The sequence below is a fragment of the Ovis canadensis genome, chromosome 3 (genome assembly GCF_042477335.2).
Source record: "Ovis canadensis isolate MfBH-ARS-UI-01 breed Bighorn chromosome 3, ARS-UI_OviCan_v2, whole genome shotgun sequence".
In the NCBI taxonomy this organism is placed as follows: Eukaryota; Metazoa; Chordata; class Mammalia; order Artiodactyla; family Bovidae; genus Ovis; species Ovis canadensis.
This window is the reverse complement of record NC_091247.1, coordinates 4,284,204-4,305,432: the sequence shown is the minus strand read 5'-3', so window position 1 is coordinate 4,305,432 and position 21,229 is coordinate 4,284,204. Positions and strand designations below refer to the sequence as shown.

The following is a 21,229-nucleotide window of genomic DNA, read 5'->3' as shown; positions in this document are numbered from 1 at the left end:
AAAAGTAGGTGGCAGATTTACCCAGTCAGTATGGCGTGTGTGCAAGTGTATTTATTTATTATCACTGTTACAGATTTCACCAAAGACCCCTATTAATTCCGATGCGACAGCCAAGTCTCTGAGGTCACATTTCCCTGCACTGGTGGGCCAGGGCTTCTGAGACTCACCCTCACCTTCAGGACACGTCCCTTCTGGTGGGATGTCCAGCCATGTTCACCTTACACTTGAGGGGTGGAGGCCAGGAGGCCTCCCCTCCCCATGGCTCCTGCAGACCACTTGCCTGTGTAACGCTCACCATCCTCGCCGGGCCCTTGAGCTCACATGGCTCTGGAGGGGCTAGGGGGGCCTCCACACTTGTGCTAGTAACTTCAGAGAATGGGGGAGAGAACAAGAGGAGAGGTGGAGACAGTACTGCCCGAGGACAGAAGGCCAGGAGGCTCTGCTCCCCTCTCCTGGGCCACTGGAGTTACCCCGCCCAAATCTTACATTTATTGGGAAATCAATACGACCCGGGGGGTTCTCCTTCAGACCTCCCAGAAAACACAATGGGGGAGGGGCAGCTGTGGCCCGGGCCACAGTACAGACCCCGAGCCTTTCTGGAGCGCAAGATGGAAGAGAACGCTCAGGACAGCGGTGCCTTTTGACTTCAAAGGCAAACTAGAAAAAGGCAACAGTAAATCAATTAGTCCCAAGAAAGTACATTTTCCCCTTGACAAGAAGGACAGAGCAGCAGGTGAGTGTGACGTGGGCGCTCAGAGCTGCCTGCATACGCGGGAACTGAGACCCCGGAGGCATTTGTGACCCACACCAAAAGCTCATTTGGTCCTTTTTAATAAAGCATTTGTATACATCAAGAAAAGGATCTGATAGGCTTTTCTCTACCAATTCCAGTTTTTAAAATCCTGTTTTACAAAATTCAGGCTAACATACGTGTAGAGGGCAGCTTAAAGTGAACGGTGAAACTTCTTCAGAACGGCACCACCAGGCAGGATCCCCTCCGGGTGGGTGCCGCAGGACGTCAGGATTTACATTAAGTGATTAAGTGCTCATGTGATCTACGGGCAGTGATGGAATACATCTGAGAGGGGTCTTACACAAGGCAGGGTAATCAGCTAATCCACCCTCTGTTGACCCCTGCCCCCGCAGGGGCAGGGGTCTGCAGGGGGTGGCGGTGGCACCCTCAGTTCTCACAGGGCTCCTGATGAGAACAGGACGCCCACTCCAGGCGTCCCTGTGCAGGCAGAGGTTAACATACTTTCTGGGACGTCTCCCCGTCCCTCCGGGAGGCCTGGGGTGGGAGGGGGGTTGTGTTTAATCTGTTCCCTCGGAGGCTGGGCCCGGGGTGCGGGCGGCGCCACGGGGCTGGCTGGCCGGCCCCCCGCGCGTGTTCTGCTTCCTGACCTTGGCGCCGCCGGTCTCCATCCCACTGGCATATTCGGAACGCAAGATTTCAGCCAGGCGCTGCTTACTCTGGGTCTTCTTCCTCTGAAGGTCAGGCCTGGGGAGCAGCGACAGTGGGGTGGTGGGGAGGGGGGAGAAAGGAAACTTTATTATTCTCTCTTTTTTCCTTTTCCATTTGGGAAGAGGCGGATGGCAGCTGGTTCCGAGAGTGCGGAACTGACATTTTTGTATTAACAGAAGTACAATCCCTTCAATAGCGCTTGTTTTGATATTCTATGCACCGCAAGATTAGATACGCTGCTGACAGATTTTCATAACGGTGGCAAAATATCATGGCATTTTTAAAAGTGAGGCTTTGTTCTGTGTTGTTTTCACGGAAAGAAAAGAATGAAACACACTCACACTCTGATGGCGAATGAGGTGTATGATACAGCAGTTTGCCAAAGGGTGGGGGGAAAACCGGCCCTGAAATTCACAGCACTCTGCACGCCAGTGCCTGGGAGCCCCTGCCCTCGGCTGCCTCCTGCGGCCCCGGCTGGGAGGCTGGTGGGGGCTGCGGTGCCTGCCACCGACACCTCTTCCCTGACGGAAGAGATCATTTCTGACCCTGACAGTCCCACACCCAGGTGCGCCTGGGCAGACGGCGGTGCAGCATCTGCACCAGGGATGGACTCGACCCACACGGAAAGTCCCGAAGCCTGGAAATCAATGGCAGATGGTGAATCCTAGTAACTGGTTTCAAAAGGCAGCCGCTTCATCATTTATTTGATCGGAAGATCAGAGGGGGAAATTTGTAGAAGTTCAATCGTACACAGAAAAAACGATTATGAAAACTGAACAGTAAAATAATGCTTAAGACAGGATTTTATCCAAAACAACAGGGTCCATCTTGTTGTGCCCATGGTGCCTTCAACCCTGAGGTGGCAACAGCGCAGGCTCCAAAAGAAGGCAGACGCTACCCTCTGCTACCTGCATCGACAGCATTCCCTTTGCTGTAAAAATCAGAGGATACATCAGACTGAAAATAAATACAACAGAACTCCTTCAAAGCCCAGGAATTAACTACGAGACCAATACTGTGCCGGTAAAGTGATTACAAAGTCTGTAACTAGGTTAAAGCTACCGTCTCCCTTTACCCTCACACTGCAGAGGGCGGGGTGCATGCGATGTGGGGGGCGGGGGTCTCAATCCATGCCAGTCACATTTCCACTGTCACAAACGGGGAGAAATGCAAAGGCAACCTGTGCGGGGAAGAAGACTCGAGGCCGGACAGTGCCCTACGGTTAAGGGTCAGGCGTCTGCAGCAACACGCCTGTGTGTCAGTGTAGGACAGGGCGTGGTGAGGAGGTCAGAGCGGGCCGGGGGAGGACTGTCACTCCACAAGGCAGGCTCGGTCACCATCTCACGTTACAGACAAGGAAACTGAGGCCGGAGGAGGGCAAGTACCGCCCCAAGACCGTAAGCCCGATGCACACACGGGCCATGGACTCAAGCCTGAGCTCCTCCCACCAGCAGGTCCCGGATGAAACCATCGGGCGGGACAGGAGGCCCCAGCAGGATCAAGGATGACAAGCCACCACGATTTGACACGGAGGAGGCCTTCGCGCCTCACAGGGATGTTTCGGTGGGGCAATGTGGGTGGAGGCCGGAGGACAGGGGCAGCTGTGAGGGGAGAGCTGCAGCGTGAAGGGGGGGTCCGGGCCTGGAACCCTGCTCTGTCACTCACTAGCTGAATGACATCGACGGGGAACTTGGGCTTCCGCATCTGAAAAATGGGGACGATCCCTGAAATGTAGTTCACAGGCTTTGTGAACATGAAAGAGAATAAGACATATGGAGTGCTGGCTGGTGGCTGGCACGTGGGCTGCAGACAACCACAGTTAAAACCAGGGCAGCTGAAGTCCAGAGGGCCAAGAGACTCCCGCCAGGCCACAGGGGAGCTGGGACCGACTCTGGGGTCTTGATGTCAGTGCTGGGCTCACCCTTTCAGATGGGCAGTGGCTCTGACCCCCGGGCCCTGGTGGAGGTCCGTCCACCCTCGGGGCTCATGTGCGGGTGGCACGCAGTGGGAAATGGGCCTGCTGCTGAATGCGCCCAGCGTGTTCCAAACGGAATGCTGCCAGTTCCCGGACGTGCGGTTTATTTTTAGTCAGGTGACATGACAGACAGACTGGAAAGGTTCTGACAGGAAGGAATGCTTTTTCTCCCCCTCTTGTTTGAAGCCAGGTATTCACATCGTGTATAATTTTAAATGTAACAACCCGAGTTTCAAAATATGCAAAATTTCAGTCAAAATATCCTCCCAGCAGCCTAAGCGCTACCACTCCGATGCTGGCTCCTGCCACTGTTAAGGCAACATAAATAACCGGCATCTTACAGGGATTAATACGCTAATTGCTGGCAGCCCGGGCGCAGAGCAAGGATGCGGCCCGCTTCCAGCCCAGGGGCTCAGCAGCCGCCTGTGCTCAGGCCACTGGGCTCTAGACCTGGCATCAGAGGCCATGCCGATGCACCAATGCGTGCGCGTGCATACACACACACACACAGAGTGACACATAACTGTACACATACGCGTGTGCAATGTACCAGTGTACACACACACGCACACACAGTGATGCATAATTGTACACATACACATGTGCAATATACCAGTGTATACACACACACAGTGATGCATAACTGTATGCACACACACGTGCAATATACCAGTGTATACACACACACAGTGTGATGCATAACTACACACATGCGTGCAATGTACCAGTGTACAGAGTGATGCGTAACTGTACACACATGTGCGATGTACCAGTGTATACACACAGACACACACACACAGTGACACATAACTGTATACACACACACGCGTGCAATGTACCAGTGTATACACACACACAGTGACAACTGTATACACACACACACATGCGTGCAATGTACCAGTGTATACACACAGACACACACACACAGTGACACATAACTGTATACACACACGCACGTGCAATATACCAGTGTATACACACGTACACACACAGAGTGATGCGTAACTGTACACGCACACAGAGTGATGCGTGACTGTACACACACACACGCTGCGATGTACCAGTGTGTACACACACACAGTGTGACGCGTAACTGTATACACACGCCACCCCCGAGGTCCCCCCTCATTCTGCCTCCGAGTCATGGGAGATCGGTCCTTCCTGGCTGACAAACTCAGCCAGGCCTGGGCTGGGAAGGTGACCTGGGGGTGGCTCCTACCCTTGATCCAGGCCTGGGGCTCTGGAGGGTGACCTCTGCTGGGCAAGTGGTGCGTTGATCAGGAACATTTCTCAGGGTCTCCGAGTCTACCCTGACTGAGGCAGAAGATGCTGGCAGGAAGTCGGATGTGCTTGTCTTGAGGTTATGATCTCAACATTTCCTAGCTATTTTATGATTTTACTCTAATCACTATTCTTCCGACTTGAGACCCAAACTCCAGCTCTTGAGTGACTGTCCAGAGAGCAAACAGGGGGTCCTGCCTTCCAGGCTGGGTCCTCTCCTGCGGGAGGAAGGGCCTCAGGGTCAGCCCTGCACAGGTTCCCCCTGCTGTCAGGAGACACCCTGACGGGACCCTCCTTTCACTCGGCCGGCTCGCCGCCTGCTTCTCCTTTGTTCTGGGGCCCAACGCCCGAATGGGCGAAGTACAGATGGGAAGATGAAACGACGGGTGCATGGGGCCTCGGCTCCTTCTCCTGCCAAGCTGCAGTTCTCCCAGAAACTTGCCAACTTTCTTGCCCTCCTTGCCCTCCAAACACCCAAGCCCCTCTCAAGTGGGCATCCTGAGCATCCACCGGAGTAATCCCGTGGTTACCAAGCAACAGATCAGTTTATCTAACCACAGGGAACTCCCTTGTAGTGAAGGCTGGATAACCCCCCCTCGTTACCAGGCTGGATTACCCAGCAGGACAGGCAGATGCCACTTCCACTGCCAATGAGGTGAAATCCAGCCTAATTAGGAAATCCATACGCCTGCAAGGATGACCATTGAAAAGGAGAGCTCTCAGGACCTTCTCCCAACAGCACCAATAAATTCAGAGACAACCATCCTAGGTAAAAAGTCAGTCTAACACACATGGCATGCTTTTGCAGGACAGAACTGTAAATTGCATCAGAGGATAACAATGCATTTTTATGTATTGTCTAGTCTCTCAAAACTTTACATTTTATAGCTTTAGGATCATGCTTAGGAAAGTCTTCCTCATTCCAGCTTTTTAAAATATTCAAGTATACTGTCTTTCTTGAAAGGAGATCAAACTAGTCAATCCCAAAGGAAATCAACCCTGAGTATTCATTGGAAGGACTGATGCTGAGGCTGAAGCTCCAATACTTTGGCCACCTGATGCGAAGAGCTGCCTCACTGGAAAAGATCCTGATGCTGGAAAGACTGAGGGAAAAAGAAGAAGGGGTGGCAGAGGATGAGATGGTTGGATGGCATTGCTGACTCAATGGACATGAGTCTGAACAAACTTCGGGAGTTGGTGGTAGACAGGGAAGCCTGGTACGCTGCAGTCCAGGGGGTCTTAAAGGGTCGGACACAACTTAGTAACTGAACAACAATAATTTTCTTTGAGCCTGCTATTGCTTTAATTTTACGTTACTTCCCTGGTGGCTCAGGCGGTAAAGCGTCTGTCTACAACGCGGGAGACCCAGGTTTAATCCCTGGGTCGGGAAGATCCTCTAGAGAAGGAAATGGCAATCCACTCCAGTACTATTGCCTGGAAAATCCCATGGACCGAGAAGCTTGGTAAGCTACACTCCTTGGGGTCACAAAGAGTCGGACACGATGAGTGACTTCACTTTCCACTGCTTTAATTCTATCTAGATTTTGTTTTGGTTTACGGTAGGATGTGGCAAATTCAACCTTTTCTTCCCAAGAGTTATCCAGTTACCACAGTCATTGGACAAGAACTCTTTCCCCATGGTCTTGAAATCTCCCTCTAGAACATTCCTTCAGACTCTCAGAACACTCCTTCAGACTCTCAGAACACTCTCTACTGGCCAACTTAGAGAGTACATGATAATGGTGATGGTGATGCTGGCAAGCTGGCCGGGCAACAGGCCCACCAAACATTAACACACAGGCAGGTAAGAACCACGGGGGTGGTCAGCAAACCTAAATACGGAAGCAAGTCAAGTCATAGCCACTGAAAAGATGGCTTGAGGCCGCCTCCAGGTCTGTACCCTCCTGCCTGGCCCCTACCCTTGCGGATGAAGAAAGGCCCCGAATCTGAGGGGGTTTGGGTGGCTCTCTGGTGACAGTGAGAGTGACTGATAACTCCAGGGAGAAGGTGACAGGCAGCCCTCCATGTGCAACAAAGTCGTTCAGGCACAGAATCCGCTAGTGTGGACAGGAAGGTCAGCACACTGAAGGAACACACACTGTCAGACCTCTGACAGCCACGGAAGGGAAGGAAGGGCATCAGGCTCTTCAACCCCAGCTTCTGTTCTGGCAGAGACAGGCACTGGTGGGCAGCCTGTCTTAAGGATGCCTTCTCTGCGGCATCTTAGGATCAAACCAACTCGAGCGTCTGTAAAACTCCAGGGCCCCAGAAGACACTGCATTCCAGGGGAGCCCTGTTAGGGCTGTACATGCTATCCCAGCAAAGTGCCTGAGTGGCTCGTGGACACAGAGATGGAAGAAAAGTGGGTCTCAGCCTCACCCCTGAGCGCCGGCCCCCGCGAGGAGCCGGGCACGGGCAGGTGTCAGGCCGTGCAGGTCCCAGGTGATCAGTAGGGAGATGCCGGCCTGCCCTGCCGCCTGCCTGGAGAGGCGCCATGCTGGAAGGGGGACAGAGACAATGCCCAGGGATAGCCAGGGCCTGAGAGTAACACCCTGAGTGAGAACCCCAGAAGTGTGGGGAGCTTCAGGGTTACCCAAGTGCCAGAAACCTTCCACGGGTCCCAGCAGGATGCAGCCGAGGACTCTGATGGCCCAGCATGCCCTCCCCTGACGGCCCTCCAGAGTCGGCGGCTTCCTCTAAGCTGAGATTCCTTACATGTCAGGAAAGGCCTCTACGGGGTGTGGTAGGGGTTGTGTGAAGGGAAAACAACGCTTTATAAAGTCTAATTCTCTGTGAAACTGTCAAGATGGAGAAGCACAGGCTGGACACGGAAACGATGAAATTTTGGCGCTGGTGTGACCGCATCCCGTGAATACTGCCTGAGACAGATGAGCTCGGGGCAGGATTCCGGGACCAGTCCCTCTGGGCCTGTCCTGCTTGACACTATTATCAGTGACTTGCATGACATTACGAGGTGTGTTTATCACACCTGCAGACAGGAAGCCAGCAGGGAGGCTAACACAACGGATGCCAGGACACCCACAACACCCCAGCAGGCCGGAAAGATAGGCTCGCTGAAAGGCGACCCTAGATTGGGGCCACTGGAGGGCTTGCTGGTGGGTCAGAGAAGGTGGGTGGTCTGGATCGTCACACCTGCACATGGGCAGGGGGTAGGCTGCCAGGAGTTTCCACCTGAACCGCGGGGCGGACCTGATGCCAAGGATGGGAGAAGCTACAGTGTGATGCCAGGAGGCCTGGGTGTGAGTCCCTACCCTGCCCTGCTCTGGGGAGGGACAGTACCTGAGGACACGGAGGACCAGAGGAGGAGTCCCATGGCTCTGCGGGAGCCCGGCTGGGGCTGAGTGCCACGTGGGCAACCGTGACCCCCGCTGTCACCACTGGCTGCGGTGACAGACGTGACCGCCCTCCTCTCTGGGCTGGCCGGTCTCTACTACATGTTTAGGCAGCTGGATGAGCCAGATTTTGAAAAGAACCTGGGGGGAGAGAAAAGCCACCCAGATGCCGGGCTAGGCATGGGGCAGCCACGGGTGGGGGAGGACCCTGCAGCGGCCATGGGACCTGCTCTCTGAGTTTCAAGGCATCCAGCTCTCCCAGTGCCAGTCTGCTTACTCTCAAAGGATGAAACGAACCAACGAACTAAAGCAAGTATCAGAACCGATCATGAAGGCACTCGGGAAGCGCTACTGTCATCAGCGGCGAGAAGAGAGCAGGCAAGGGGCGTCATCAGACTCCTGGCGCACTGTCACGCGCACCCGGGGCAGCTTTGATCAGTGAGAACAACACTGACTGTTCTGTTTGTAAACCATGCACATTTGGCATTTCAATCTCAGAGACTAAAAGGTGGAAGATGAAAATGGTCACTTTGGGCTTATTTCAGGAGCCCCAACTAGTGAGCAGGGTCCACCCTGGAGGCTGTGAGCACCCTACCTCCACCAGGAGCTGGAAACACAGGCCTTACGGAAGACCAAGGAGCACTGTGACCAACGGCACAGGGCGCGGGCGTGCGGGAGCGTTCAGGACGCGTCTGTGAAGCCTGCACTGTTTGTTCACAGGCTCGGAGAGAAGCGGGCAGGGGGAAGGGAACAGCATTTACTGGACAACGACTCCAAGCCTGGCTGGGCGCCGCGTGTCTGTCATCTCTCCCCACACTCCACACGAGCTGATCATCCAACCCAGCCCCTTTCCCCTGCACCCTCTGCTTAGACTGGGAAGGAAACAAGAGAAAAAGTCGGACCCACATCTTGCCCGCAGCTGTCTCTTCTCAAAGATCTGTCTCAGGAGCAGAAAGCATCTCCAACTCACTCCAGGAAGGGTCGCTGCTCTGCTGGCTCCAGATCAAATCCTTCCACACAGGCACCAAAACACCTCTCATGCCAAGTCTACTTCTGTTACACAGAGAATTATCTGTTCACGTGGAAAAAACACTCTTCACAGAATCCATCTACCTGTTACTCAGCCCAGTACTGACTCCAGAAGCCAGAAGGCTCTTGAGGGTGCATGCAAGGCAGCAAAGCACCAGGCACGCAGGCTCTGGGGTCACCCAGACTTGGGGCCACGTGACGTCACCAAGACCACGCGCACAGATTCTACACAGCCAAGGGCATACAGGTGCCCTTGGGAGAGATGCTGCTGTCACCAGCAAAGAACAGAAAACCCACAGGCAAAGAGCCACACACCACACCCTGGGATGTTGGTTCTCAAACCACGTCCCCCTTCTGGGCTGTTCGGTGGGTAAGACATCCCTCCATGCTTCAGACTGCTGCCAGAACCTCAGGACCACAACGCAGACAGGTCACCTCTGAAAGAGACCTGGAGGCATTTTGTGTGGGCCCTAACCAGACGGAAAGGCTCTGGGTCGTAAAAGCAGAGAGGACGTGGAACGCTGGCGACGGGAAGGAGCCCAAGGAATGTGGGGAGAGGTGAGAGGAGGGGAGTGGTCGCCTTTAGGGGAACAGAAGCTGTGTGAGCAGCACGTGGAGAACTGTGGGACCGGCGTGCTCCCTCCTGACTTCTCCGTCGGTCTGAACTAGGGGAGCCTTAAGCCAGGACAAGGCGATGGAGGGCTGTGTCTTCTGCTGCACGAGGGCTTGTCTGGCGTCTGCTGATGAATGCTGGGCCGGCCACATCTCCTGGTTCCCGCGCCAGGAAGGCTCCAACGGTGAATGCGGCCATCCCAGCAGCCTCCCGGGAGAAGCTGGCTGGGTTCCTGCTCTTTCTTGTCAGTCCGGACTGCTTGCCTGAAAGTGTGCCCCATGGTTCCTGCTGTCTGCAGGTGACCCAGGTGCGGAGGAAGCGCAGGGTCACCATGAAATCCCTCTAATCGCCTCATTAGCCTGGTGGGGACCAGGGGGCGTGTGCTCCATGAGGAGGCAGAGAGCTGGTAATTGCACGGTGTCAGGTAGGAAATAAACAGGGGTAGAAGCAAGGGCCAGATGCAAAGGGGCGGGTGTGCAGAGTTGTCATCACATGGAGCTGGGCTGCAGCGGAGGGCAGGGGGCGACCGACGGCCGCAGCAGTGTGCTGAGAGCAGGAGGGCCAGTTCTCTGCAGAGCCCTGCCTGCAAGGCTCAGCCTGCCGGGCTGCCTGTGAAGATGACCGAGGACCCAGTAAACACATCATCCCTGAGCGACCACAGTGTACCTGGGTTCTCCGCCCAGAAGCGGCCCAGTCACCGACGACAGCGCTGGTCCTGCCCTGTGTCTCAGTCTGGAGGCTTCTTTTTCGTACAATTGTCCCAGAGACAATCCAGTGTAGGCTTCAAGGCTGCCCTTGACAGAGAGGCTGGGAGAATATACTCTTGTCTACACCCTGTACAGCTTACCCAGGTTCTATGTGAAAATTCTCTTTTAATCATTGTTGTTGAGTCACTAAGTCATGTCCGACTCTGCATCCCCACGGACTGCAGCACACCAGGCTTCCCTGTCCTTTACTATCTCCCAGAGTTTGCTCAAATTCAGGTTCACTGACTTGGTGATGCTATCCAATCATCTCATCCTCTGCTGCCCTCTTCTCTTCCTGCCCTCAATCTTTCCCAGCATCAGGGGCTTTTCCAATGAGTCACGTCTTGGCATCAGGTGGCCAAAACACTATAACTTCAGCTTCAGCACCAATCCTTCAAATGAATATTCAGGGTTGATTTCCTTTAGGATTGACTAATTTGATCTCCTTGCTATCCAAGGGACTCTCAACTCTTCTCTAGCATCACAATTTGAAAGCATCAGTTCTTTGGCACTCAGCCTTCTTTACAGTCCAACTCTCACACCCACTCATGACCACTGGATTGGAAAAATCATAGCTTTGACTGTACGAACCTTTGTCAGCAAAGTAATGTCTCTACTTTTTGATACACTATGTTTGTGATAGCTTTTCTTCAAAGAAACAAGTGGCTGCAGTCACCATCCACAGTGATTCTGGAACCCAAGAAAATAAAATCTTAATCCTAACTCATCTTTAAACCACAGGTTCACGTGGCGAGCTCCTCACTGCCCTCCTGTCTTGGGGATACCCCATCACCTGTTCTGAAGACACACTCTTCCAGGTTCCCAGGGGCTGACATGGTCTAGATGTTCCAGGTTTAACAGTCAAGTTCAGGGCCACTTCCATCTCACTCTTCAGGATTCCACACTTCCTTCAGGCTAAGGTCCAGCGAACTGACCCTCCACGGGGCATCTGCTCTGGTCTTGTCCAGGCTGGTGGAGGCCGCCATTGCAAACCCACTCGTCTCTACGTTCTGCAGGTCAGTCCCCATGCCTCCTACACTGCAACATCAGGCAAACAGGGCCAGAAGCTTGGTCCTTCTTGGGACTGCTTCACGCTATGACGAAAGTGACTGTGTGCTTGTTCTATAAGGACAGACTAGCCGAGGAGTGGTCGGGGCTTCAAAAAGCAGGATTTGCTGTTTGCTGGGCTCATGAAACAATTAAGAAGCATCTGCCTGGTTCCCACGCAGCAACAATTCTTCTCTTCTCTTTCCCTTTGTCTTCCTCTCAGGCTCTGAGGTTCCAGCCATCTATTCGAAAATACTTCCCGAGCACCTACTACGTGCCAGGTCAGTGATGAGAAAAACCAGACAGAGTTTCCACCCTGAGCTACATGGGGGCAGAGGAGGAGCAGGCTCAACCCACACATGCAGACACCACAGACGGCGGAGGGCTGTGGCGACGGCAGCGTGTTGAGGGATGGTGAGGTGTCCGCCTGGGCAGGCGGGCCAGAGAAGGCTTCCCTGCAGGATGGACGAAGGCCTGAAGGCAAAAAGGAGAGGGGAGAGGCCCAGGCTTGCAGCACGCTGGGCAAAGGCCCAACAGGAGCACGAGGGAGCAGGGGTGTCAGCCGGGCTGCGGGAAGCCAGGGTGTGTTCTCATCACAAGAGTACGGAGACCTCACCGAAACACTGGAAGGAGCAAGGGGCTGATGGGGTGAGGGGAGCGCCGGTCAGCAGGGAGCACAGGGGCCACAGGAGACTCAACAGCGGACTGTTCCAGCAGTGCAGTTGCGGGGATTCATGGCAGATGGTGCTGGGGAGCTAAGGGAAGAGACCATCACCACCAGGAGGCCAGAGGGGCCAGGAGATGGGTCAGCAGAGCAAGACACTGCCCTGAGACTGGGGGCAGAGAGATACCCCATGCGTCCAAGGTGGGCTCGCTCCAGCCTCTGCACTCACGTCTGGCCGATCTGTCTTCTGACAGAATGACAACTGGCTCCACGAAATGGAGAGAAATCTCACAGTGGGCAAGATTCCAGGATTGCCTTCAGCTAATTAAGTGATATTAGGGAGGTTGTAAATGCCACATAAAAACTGGCAGGCAAGCTGCTCCTAACGATGAGAATATTGCTTTGCAGGGAGATGCAGCTGCAGTGTCTTCATGTTTGTCTTGCAGGCACCAGCTCGTGTGTTCAAGGTGCTTCCTGATAAGCAAAGTTCAAGGTGCTAAAAGGTTGGCAGTGAATGGCACGTTCACGCTCTCTGCTCCACGGACACTTAAGTGTCATGTAGGCCGGCGGGAAGAACCAGCACTCCTATCCCGGTCAGCATATCCACAAGTGCGCCCAAGTCCAGTCCCAGACATGGTGTTGAGGCTTTGTACTCATCACCTGGTTGATCCCCAGAAATGGTAAGTGATCCAACCAAGATGCCCGTGTGGGCAAAACCCAGCCCCTTCATCACTGCATGACACAATCAGCGTTTAAGGAATGAGGAGGGCAAGGAGATGGCTGATGGGGGCAAGGTAGATTCTTTACCATCTGAGCCCCAAGAACTTCTCATACCAGAGTAGATTCAACATGGTAACTCTTGCAGGTTATTAACAGTTATTAAACAAGTGAGAATCAGAGAAGAACAGAGCAAAGGCCTTTAAAGATGAAAAATGGGAGGAAACTCTCACTCAAAAAGACGCATGGACCCTAATGCTCATGGCAGCACTAGCCACAGTAGCCAAGACATGGAAGCAGCCTAAGTGTCCCCTGGCAGAGGGATGGGTAGAGCAGATGCGGACATTTACAAAGGAGCACTACTCAGCCATAGAGAGGAATGAGGTGACGTCACTTGCGGCAACAAGGATGTTATCTAGAGATGACCATACTAAATGAGCAAGTCTGACAAAGACAAAATACCAAGACACCACTTTTATGTGGAATCTAAAGAATGATACAAATAAACTTACTTCCAAAATAGAAACAGACTCCCAGAAAGTAGAAACCAAAATTACGGTTACCGAAGGGGAAAGGCAGGGGAGGGATAAATTAGGAGTTTGGGATAAACAGATAACACTGCTGTATACAAAACAGATACACAAAGGAGAGGGTGGGACAGACTAAGAAAGTAGCATTGAAATGTACACATTACCGTGTATACAGCAGAGGGGAAGTCTGGCCTTGGAGTACAGGATGAGGCAGGGCAAAGGCAAACTGAGTTTTGCCATGAGAACCCACTGGTCAGAACAAACACCCTCTTCTACCAACACAAGAGATGACTCTACACATGGACATCACCACATGGTCAATACTAATACTGAAATCAGACTGGTTATATTCTTTACAACTGAAGATGGCAAAGCTCCATTCAAACAGCAAAAACAAGACCTGCAGGTGACTGTGGCTCAGATCATGAGCTCCTTATTGCAAAATTCAGGCTTAAACTGAAAAGAGTAGGGAAAATCACTAGACCATTTAGATATGACCTAAATCAAATTCCTTATGATTATACACTGTAAGTGAAAGTTGCTCAGTTGTGTCCAACTCTTTGTGACCTCATGCAGTCCATGGAATTCTGCCTTTCCCTTCTCCAGGGGATCTTCCCAACCCAGGAATCAAACCCAGGTCTCCCGCACTGTGGGCAAATTCTTTACCAGCTGAACCATAAGCAAAGTGTATGACTATACAATGGAGATGATAAATAGATTCGAGGGATTAGATGTGGTAAGACAGAGTGCCTGAAGAATTATGGATGGTGGTTTGCAACACTGCAGAGGAGGCAGTGACCAAAAGCACCCCAAAGAAAAAGAAATTCAAGAAGGCAAAGTGATTGTCTGAGAAGGCCTTACAAATAGCTGAGAAAAGAAGAGAAGAAAAAGGCAAAAGAGAAAGGGAAGATACCATACCCCACTGAATGCAGAGTTCCAGAGAATAGCAAGGAGAGACAAGAAAGCCTTCTTAAGTGAACAATGCAAAGAAATAGAGGAAAACAACAGAATGGGAAAGACTAGAGATTTCTTCAAGAAAACTGGAGATACCAAAGGAACATTTCATGCAAAGAAGTGCACAATAAAGGGCAGAAATGGTATGAACCTAACAGAAGCAGGTGAGATCAAAAAGAGGTGGCAAGAATACACAGAAGAACTGTACAAAAAAGATCTTCATGACCCAGATAACCACAATGGTGTGATCACTCACCTACAGCCGGACATCCTGGAGTGTGAAGTCAGGTGGGCCTTAGGAAGCATTACTACGAACAAAGCTAATGGAAACGATAGAATTCCAGCTGAGCTATTTCATCTCCTAAAAGATGATGCTGCGAAAGTGCTGCACTCAATATGCCAACAAATTTGGAAAACTCACCAGTGGCCCCAGGACTGGAAAAGGTCAGTTTTCACTCCAATTTCAAAAACAGGCAATGCCAAAGGGTGCTCAAACTACTGCACAACTGCACTCATTTCACATGCTAGCAAGGTAATGCTCAAAGTCCTTCAAGCTAGGCTTCAACAGTACGTGAACTGAGAACTTCCAGATGTACAAATTGACTTTAGAAAAGGCAGAGGAACCAGAGATCAAATTGCCAACATCCACTGAATTATAGAAAAACCAAGAGAATTCCAGAAAAACATCTACTTCTGCTTCATTGACTATATTAAAGCCTTTGACTCTGTTGACCACAACAAACTGCAGAAAATTCTTAGAGATGGGAATACCAGACCACCTTACCTATCTCCTGAGGAACCTGGATGGCGGTTAAGAAGCAGCGGTTAGAACTGGACATGGAACAACGGGCTGGTTCCAAACTGGGAAACGAGTCCGTCAGGGCTGTACAGTGTCACCCTGCTTATTTAACTTCTATGCAGGGGACATCATGCGAAATGCTGGGCTGGATGAAGCACAAGCTGGAATTAAGATTGCCAGGGGAAATATCAACAACCTCAGATATGCAGATGATACCAGGCTAAAGGCAGAAAGTGAAGAGAAACTAAAGAGCCTCTTGAAAGAGGAGAGTGAAAAAGCTGGCTTAAAACTCAACATTCAAAACACTAAGATCATGGTATCTGGTTCCATCACTTCTTGGCAAATAGATGGGTAAAAGTGGAAACAGTGACAGACTTTATTTTCTTGGGCTCCAGAGTCACTGTGGACGGCGAGTGCAGCCACAAGATTGTAAGACACTGAAGAAAAGGTTTGCGCAATCTGATTTGAATTTTAGTGATGAAGCATTTCACAGATGAGCAAAGTCTGGCAGTATGATTCCGCCCCCAAGGACGTTTCCTCATTTTAGCCAGCACACTAAATGTAGAACTTTGGAGTAACAGAGGTGAAGGACGTGCTCTGTGGTGCTGGGGATGGTGACTGGGAGGTAAGGGCAGGACAAAGGGGACCAGCCCACGCCCCCTTCCACTGCGGATCCCAGCCTGCCAGGCCCTGAGAGTGCACTCAGGGAGCACCAAGGGACCAGAGAGCCCTACGTTTAGACTGTTCACCTGTTTGATCAAATTAGTACCACCAGGTAACACTTAGCTCAGCTGGTGTGAGAAAATTTATTGAAAGATGTATCTATGCATTAACAGCAACATCAGAAAGACCCAGATGGTAGAAGCCAGGGGTGGGGCCGGTCTCAGGTAGCTACAAACTAGACTGGGAAAAAGTCTTGATAAATTTACAATTATAGCATATAATCCAAATTAGACAGGCTGATTTAAGGCCCTTCCACACTGCCACTGTAGCAGTAAGCCCTTCCTCGAGGCTCAGAGTTTCCACATCCCTGAACCACTGTTCACGGAGTGTCAAGCAGATGAGGGAACTGTCTGCTCACTGGTGCTGGACAGGTTCTACTCACACACGTGACTGCCTAGAGAGGCAGACAAACACCCTGGTGAACAACACAACTCTGCCCTCCCAGGGCTGACAGTGCTGTCTTCGGGGAAGATGGAGATTTTGGAAGGTACGTTTCCTTTCAGGAATTGCTGAATACACCTGGCTTTAAACTAAGAACCACGTTTCACGAGAAGAAGATGCTGTGTTTGTGCTGGATGTTGCTAAGGGGCCACTCAGTATTTTGCCAGCAGCACCGACTCCCTGTGTGCATGGTGTGCCGGTGTCCGGGGTGGGGGCTGTCTGACAGGTCTGGGTGTCAGCGTCAGGAGAGTTCTGTGCACAGGGGAAAGGCACTTACTGTCCCCTTCCAGAATGGAGGACTGAAGGGGGAGACGGAGACATGCCTGCTGAGCGAGGTCTCATTTGGAGACAGTAGCTCGGTCTTTCCTTTCTCTGAAATAAAGGCATGTAGAGGAGACAGAAGTCCCGTTGTCACTGCATAGAAATGCCTGGCCATCACCTCGCCTGCCCTGCCCTGGCCTCACCTGCTAACACCTGGCTGAACCCTGGGTGGTGATGGCAGGTGAGTCGGGATTATGCTTATGGTCTCATAAATTTGGTTTGCAGATTATCAGAGGTTTACGCCTGACATAATTCTTCGAGGAAGTAAACACCATTAAATGGACTGCAGAATAGTTTGGAGAATTTAGCACTATTATTTTATCCACCCATACAAAACCCAGGGAAGCTGTTCTCTTTCTCAACAGATGGATTTCAGAGGAGACGCCTCAGCTCGGAACGATTATTGTGGCCGTGGCATAACTCTCCACACTCGTGCAGAGTTTAATGGACTTTTCTTTCCCGTCCTCAAAGAGCAGCAACTGGCACTGGCTCGAGCACTGCCTGAGGTGTGGAGAATTTGTCAGGTCTCTCTGCCGCCTCCCTGGCCATGATGACACGGTCCATGAGCAGATTAGCTGCGCGGCCATTCTTCTTCCAGGGGCAACAAGAATCCTCCCCCCGCCCCCGCCCACTAAGAAAAAGTACCTTACTGTATCCTTGAGGGCCCGTCTGCCTTGGCGAGTCAGGGGTGGGGCGGGAGGGTGCAAGGGGTGACGGAAGAAATGCCTTCAAAAGACGGGCGTAACAACGGGAAAGTGGCTGTATCAGGGCAGTGACATGGCAGGAACAGCACGCGGCATTGTCCCGGGCGAAGTAATCCTGTGACACACTGCTGTCACTCAGCGCCTGGCTCCCTGCCGCGCCAGCCAGACATCAAAGGCTGCCCCATACCATCTTACATGCTCTTTATTGGCTAATCAGCCCATTCTTCCTTAAATAAAGCCCTGTTAAATCCCCTGCTCGCAGGGGGACACTCGTCCTGGTGCCCATCTGCCAGCGCGGGTCAGCAGGGGCGGGAGGCGGCGGCTGGCGCGCTCCCTGGTGGCTTCGCAAGGTGAGGACAATGCCGGCGCCGAGCCCCCGCCTCCTGCCCTGTGCTCCTGGGGCGAGGGCAGGCACGCCCTGGCAGAGGGGCTGCTGCCGACGCTGGCAGAGGCACCTCAGCCGCCGACAGTGAGCTGCTGGGGCCACACTGATCTGCAGGGAGGGGATACACGACGCGAGTCTCTTACCAGCCTCCACCTGGCAGCTCGAGTCTTACCTCTGCAAGTGTCAGCATTTTAGAGATGGTGACACGACGGTCAGGCTTCCGGACCACTAGGCAGTCACTCCAGATCTGACTGTGAGCCTCAGGGTTTTGCCACATTCTTAAAAATCAGTTACCATGGACAGACGACAGCTACCCCAAACCCAAGGGCAGGAAGCTAACTCTGGTGCACAGCGCCCCAAATCTGGGTGGAGCTGGGGCACCCTTTCCCTCTGGGAGGACCTGGCTCCAGCAGAGGGGTCTCTGGCCACAGCCTCACCCAGGACAGCCGGTGTGGGGCAGCAGGCAATGCTCTGCAACTCGGAACCGCCTGGAAGAAATCAGAGCTGGACGCGTCTCCGTCTCCTCCAGGCATCAGAGAAGGGCATGTGGAGAAGCGCCTGCCTTGCAGAAGCACTGGAGTGTGGTCCTATATGACAGGGGTCGGTATAAGAGAAAAGACCGAGCATCTTAAAAATTCCAAAACGGAAACTAAAATCAGGTAACCTTTTATCCATCATGAAGAGCTTCATGAGGGCCAAGCCCCTGGACAGCTCCCGCTGGGTGTTCTGAAATCCTAACTCACCTGGCCTCCAGCTCTCTGCCCTACGGTGTTTCATCTCGATGGCCCTTCATGCTTCAAAAGGCACAGTGACACGCATCACAGACCTCTGCTTCTTGTGAAGTAGCTAAAAGCACAGATTTCCTCTTCCCTCTTATGGTTGAGGAAAACAAGGCTCTGAGACATTAAGCAAAGATATGGTCTGAGGCTCACAGGCTCACATCAGAACTGGAGCTGGAGCTGAAGGCCAAGTCCCGCGACTCCAAGACCAATGGCCTCGCCCCTCTGTCATTTCACAGCAGAGAAACCAGGCCCCAGAGAGGCTGATCATGTGATCAGCACTTCTGGGTGAATGTGCCAGACAGACGCAGCGTGGGAACAGGTGACAGTGCGGTGCTGCCCACAGGCGCTCGGCAGCAGGCAAGGATGTACTGGCATTTGTAACTAACGTGCAAAAAGGATGGACACTGGGAGATAACTGTCCGGAGCACTTGGGGGTTCTCTGAGTCCTTCCCACCCACACATTACACAAGTAGTAACCACGATCCACCCAAACTCCCCGTAAAAGCAGCTCTTGGCATCTAAGGTACTCTAGCTTCCACACAGCCTGGAGCTGGTACCGAGAGAACACCCCATCTCTGAGGAGAGAAAGAAGAGCTCTCACAACTGCATTTTGCTGAGGGGAATCATCTCAGGGCTTCCTGAAATTGTGAAGATGGCCTCAGAGCCCAGCGCCCAACCGCTGGGCAACCCTCCTCACATAGGCTCTCCTCTCACCAGGGCCCCTGGGCAGTTGCTAAGGTGTTTTTAGGGGGGAGATGGGTGGGAGATGATGCCAGTGCAACCTCTCCATGGGAGGTTGCACATTAGCACCACGGAGAGCAGCACGCGGTGCTGGGGGCCCCCGGAGGCCTCAACAGAGTTTCATGGACACCCCAGTCTTCCAGGGTGGACCGCAGCCCACAGCACATCCAGAGCTCTGACCCTGGCAAGCCCTGAGTTACTCTACCCGTGGGCAGTGAAGATGGTCCAGTGAATTTGTCTTGTAGGTCCAATAATCCCCACCACTCAGGACCCAAAAGGAGACATCACCAACTTCCTGCAGATGCCTTAAAAGCGTTCAGATTAGGCATTCTCCCGGTTGATCCAAGCACTCAGTATGCTGAGAGAATCGCAAAAACCTGAGCTGGCAGAGTCTACCCTAAGCACACAGCAGCCCACCACACCACCGCCAATCTGAACAGGGCCCTTGACACCCACCTGACCCTCAGCCTCTTGTCCGCCTTACCTTTTCAGGTTTGCTTTCTTCTTCTTCATGGCCGAGGCGCAAAGATTTTTAGGGGCATCTCTCAGCCCAAAGCTCTTAGCCATGTGCCCGAGGTGGAGCAGTCGGATGTGGAAGATATGCTTCAGCTCCCGGGGGTAGGTAGCATAGGCCCGGATGAAGGACTGCAGGGCTGGAAGACAGTGGGGTGGGGGTGGGGGTGTCAGGACAGGTCTCTGCTGCCCCAGCCTAAGGCCCGTCCTGTGCAGTTCACCCTGCCAGGCAACGACGGACACACAACCAGGATGGCGTGACAGATATGAACAACCTAAATGTATACTCACATATTTGTTTCATTCCTAAAATAAATAAGTCTACTGGCCACAGGGGAAGTCTACGGGCTTCCCCTGTAGCTCAGTTGCTAAAGAATCTGCCTGCAATGCAGGAGACCTGGGTTCGATCCCTGGGTTGGGAAGAACCTCTGGAGAAGGAAATGGCAACCTACTCCAGTATCCTTGCCTGGAAAATCTCATGGACAGAGGAACCTAGTGGGCTGCAGTCCATGGGGTCACAAAGAGCCAGGTATGACTGAGTGACTAACACTGGACACAGTGAATAAACCCAACATAACTTCACTTTAATAAACCTGATATTATCTCAGATTTTACAGTGTAGCTTATAATGAGCCTAGAAGGCAGGGTCCTGTCTTCTTCCTCATTATAGACTTGGGGCCAGCACAGTACCTGGCAGACAGCATGTTTTTTTTTGGCTGCACCACATGACATGTGGAATCTCAGTGCCCCCACCAAGAATCGAACCCATGCCCGTTGTGCTGGAAGCATGGAGTCTTAACCACTGGACTTCTAGGGAAGCCCCACAGTAGGTCTCTGTTGTGCAAGTGAATGAGCAAGAGAATGAGAGAAGAAACTGAGACAGGATCAATGCATACCAGTTTCTCATGAAAAATGAAGCCATTAGATCTTTACACTGGGAACACATTTTCTATCACATTTTAGTTTTTTGAATAGCTAACACAAACAAATGTTATAAAATCCGAAAGGTCCACAAGGCTGTATCATGATTGTAGGTCATGCTCATTATTCCTACACGTTATTATTATCAATGTTATTATAAACCCTGCCTCCACCCGGAGCCACACCTCCAGCTCCCCAGCCACAGGAATCACTGACACCAGTTCGCCATAGACTCATGAAATTTTAAAACCAAATTCACGTGAAAGCATGCAGGATTGACCAATGCAGTGTTTCTTACCCATTCAAAGACTGTGTAAAAAATGAAAAAAGAAATTTTAAAGAGGAGAAAGAAAAGGATGTAGTTTCTAAACGAGCTCTCAAAACAGTCATTGATCGCCATGGGTTTAGAGCTATTCACCACAGTCTAACCAGGAACGTCTGGGTCCTGTTTTAAAGCTAGAGAGAGGCCCGTGTTCTGGACCTCTCACTGGCCAGAGAGAAGCCAGAGGTGGCTCCCAGGCAGGCGGC

At 52.2% G+C, this 21,229-nt stretch overlaps 1 protein-coding gene across 3 annotated transcripts in view; it reads right to left on the bottom strand.

Moving 5' to 3' along the window:
• Nucleotides 1-815: 815 nt before the first annotated feature.
• The window catches only part of DDX31 (DEAD-box helicase 31), a 73,059-nt gene continuing 52,645 nt past the window's right edge, over nucleotides 816-21,229 (bottom strand). The window contains exons 19-20 of one of the 3 annotated variants that reach the window (XM_069582103.1): nucleotides 19,752-19,920; nucleotides 816-2,393 (exon numbers count right to left, since the gene is read on the bottom strand). In XM_069582103.1, the coding sequence (XP_069438204.1) occupies nucleotides 2,357-2,393; nucleotides 19,752-19,920 (206 nt within the window). In that variant the 3' untranslated portion in view covers nucleotides 816-2,356. Of the gene's footprint in view, nucleotides 2,394-17,545; nucleotides 18,332-18,487; nucleotides 19,921-21,229 lie in introns of those variants that run through there. The other 2 variants (XM_069582102.1, XR_011255431.1) reach the window with 2 other exon arrangements.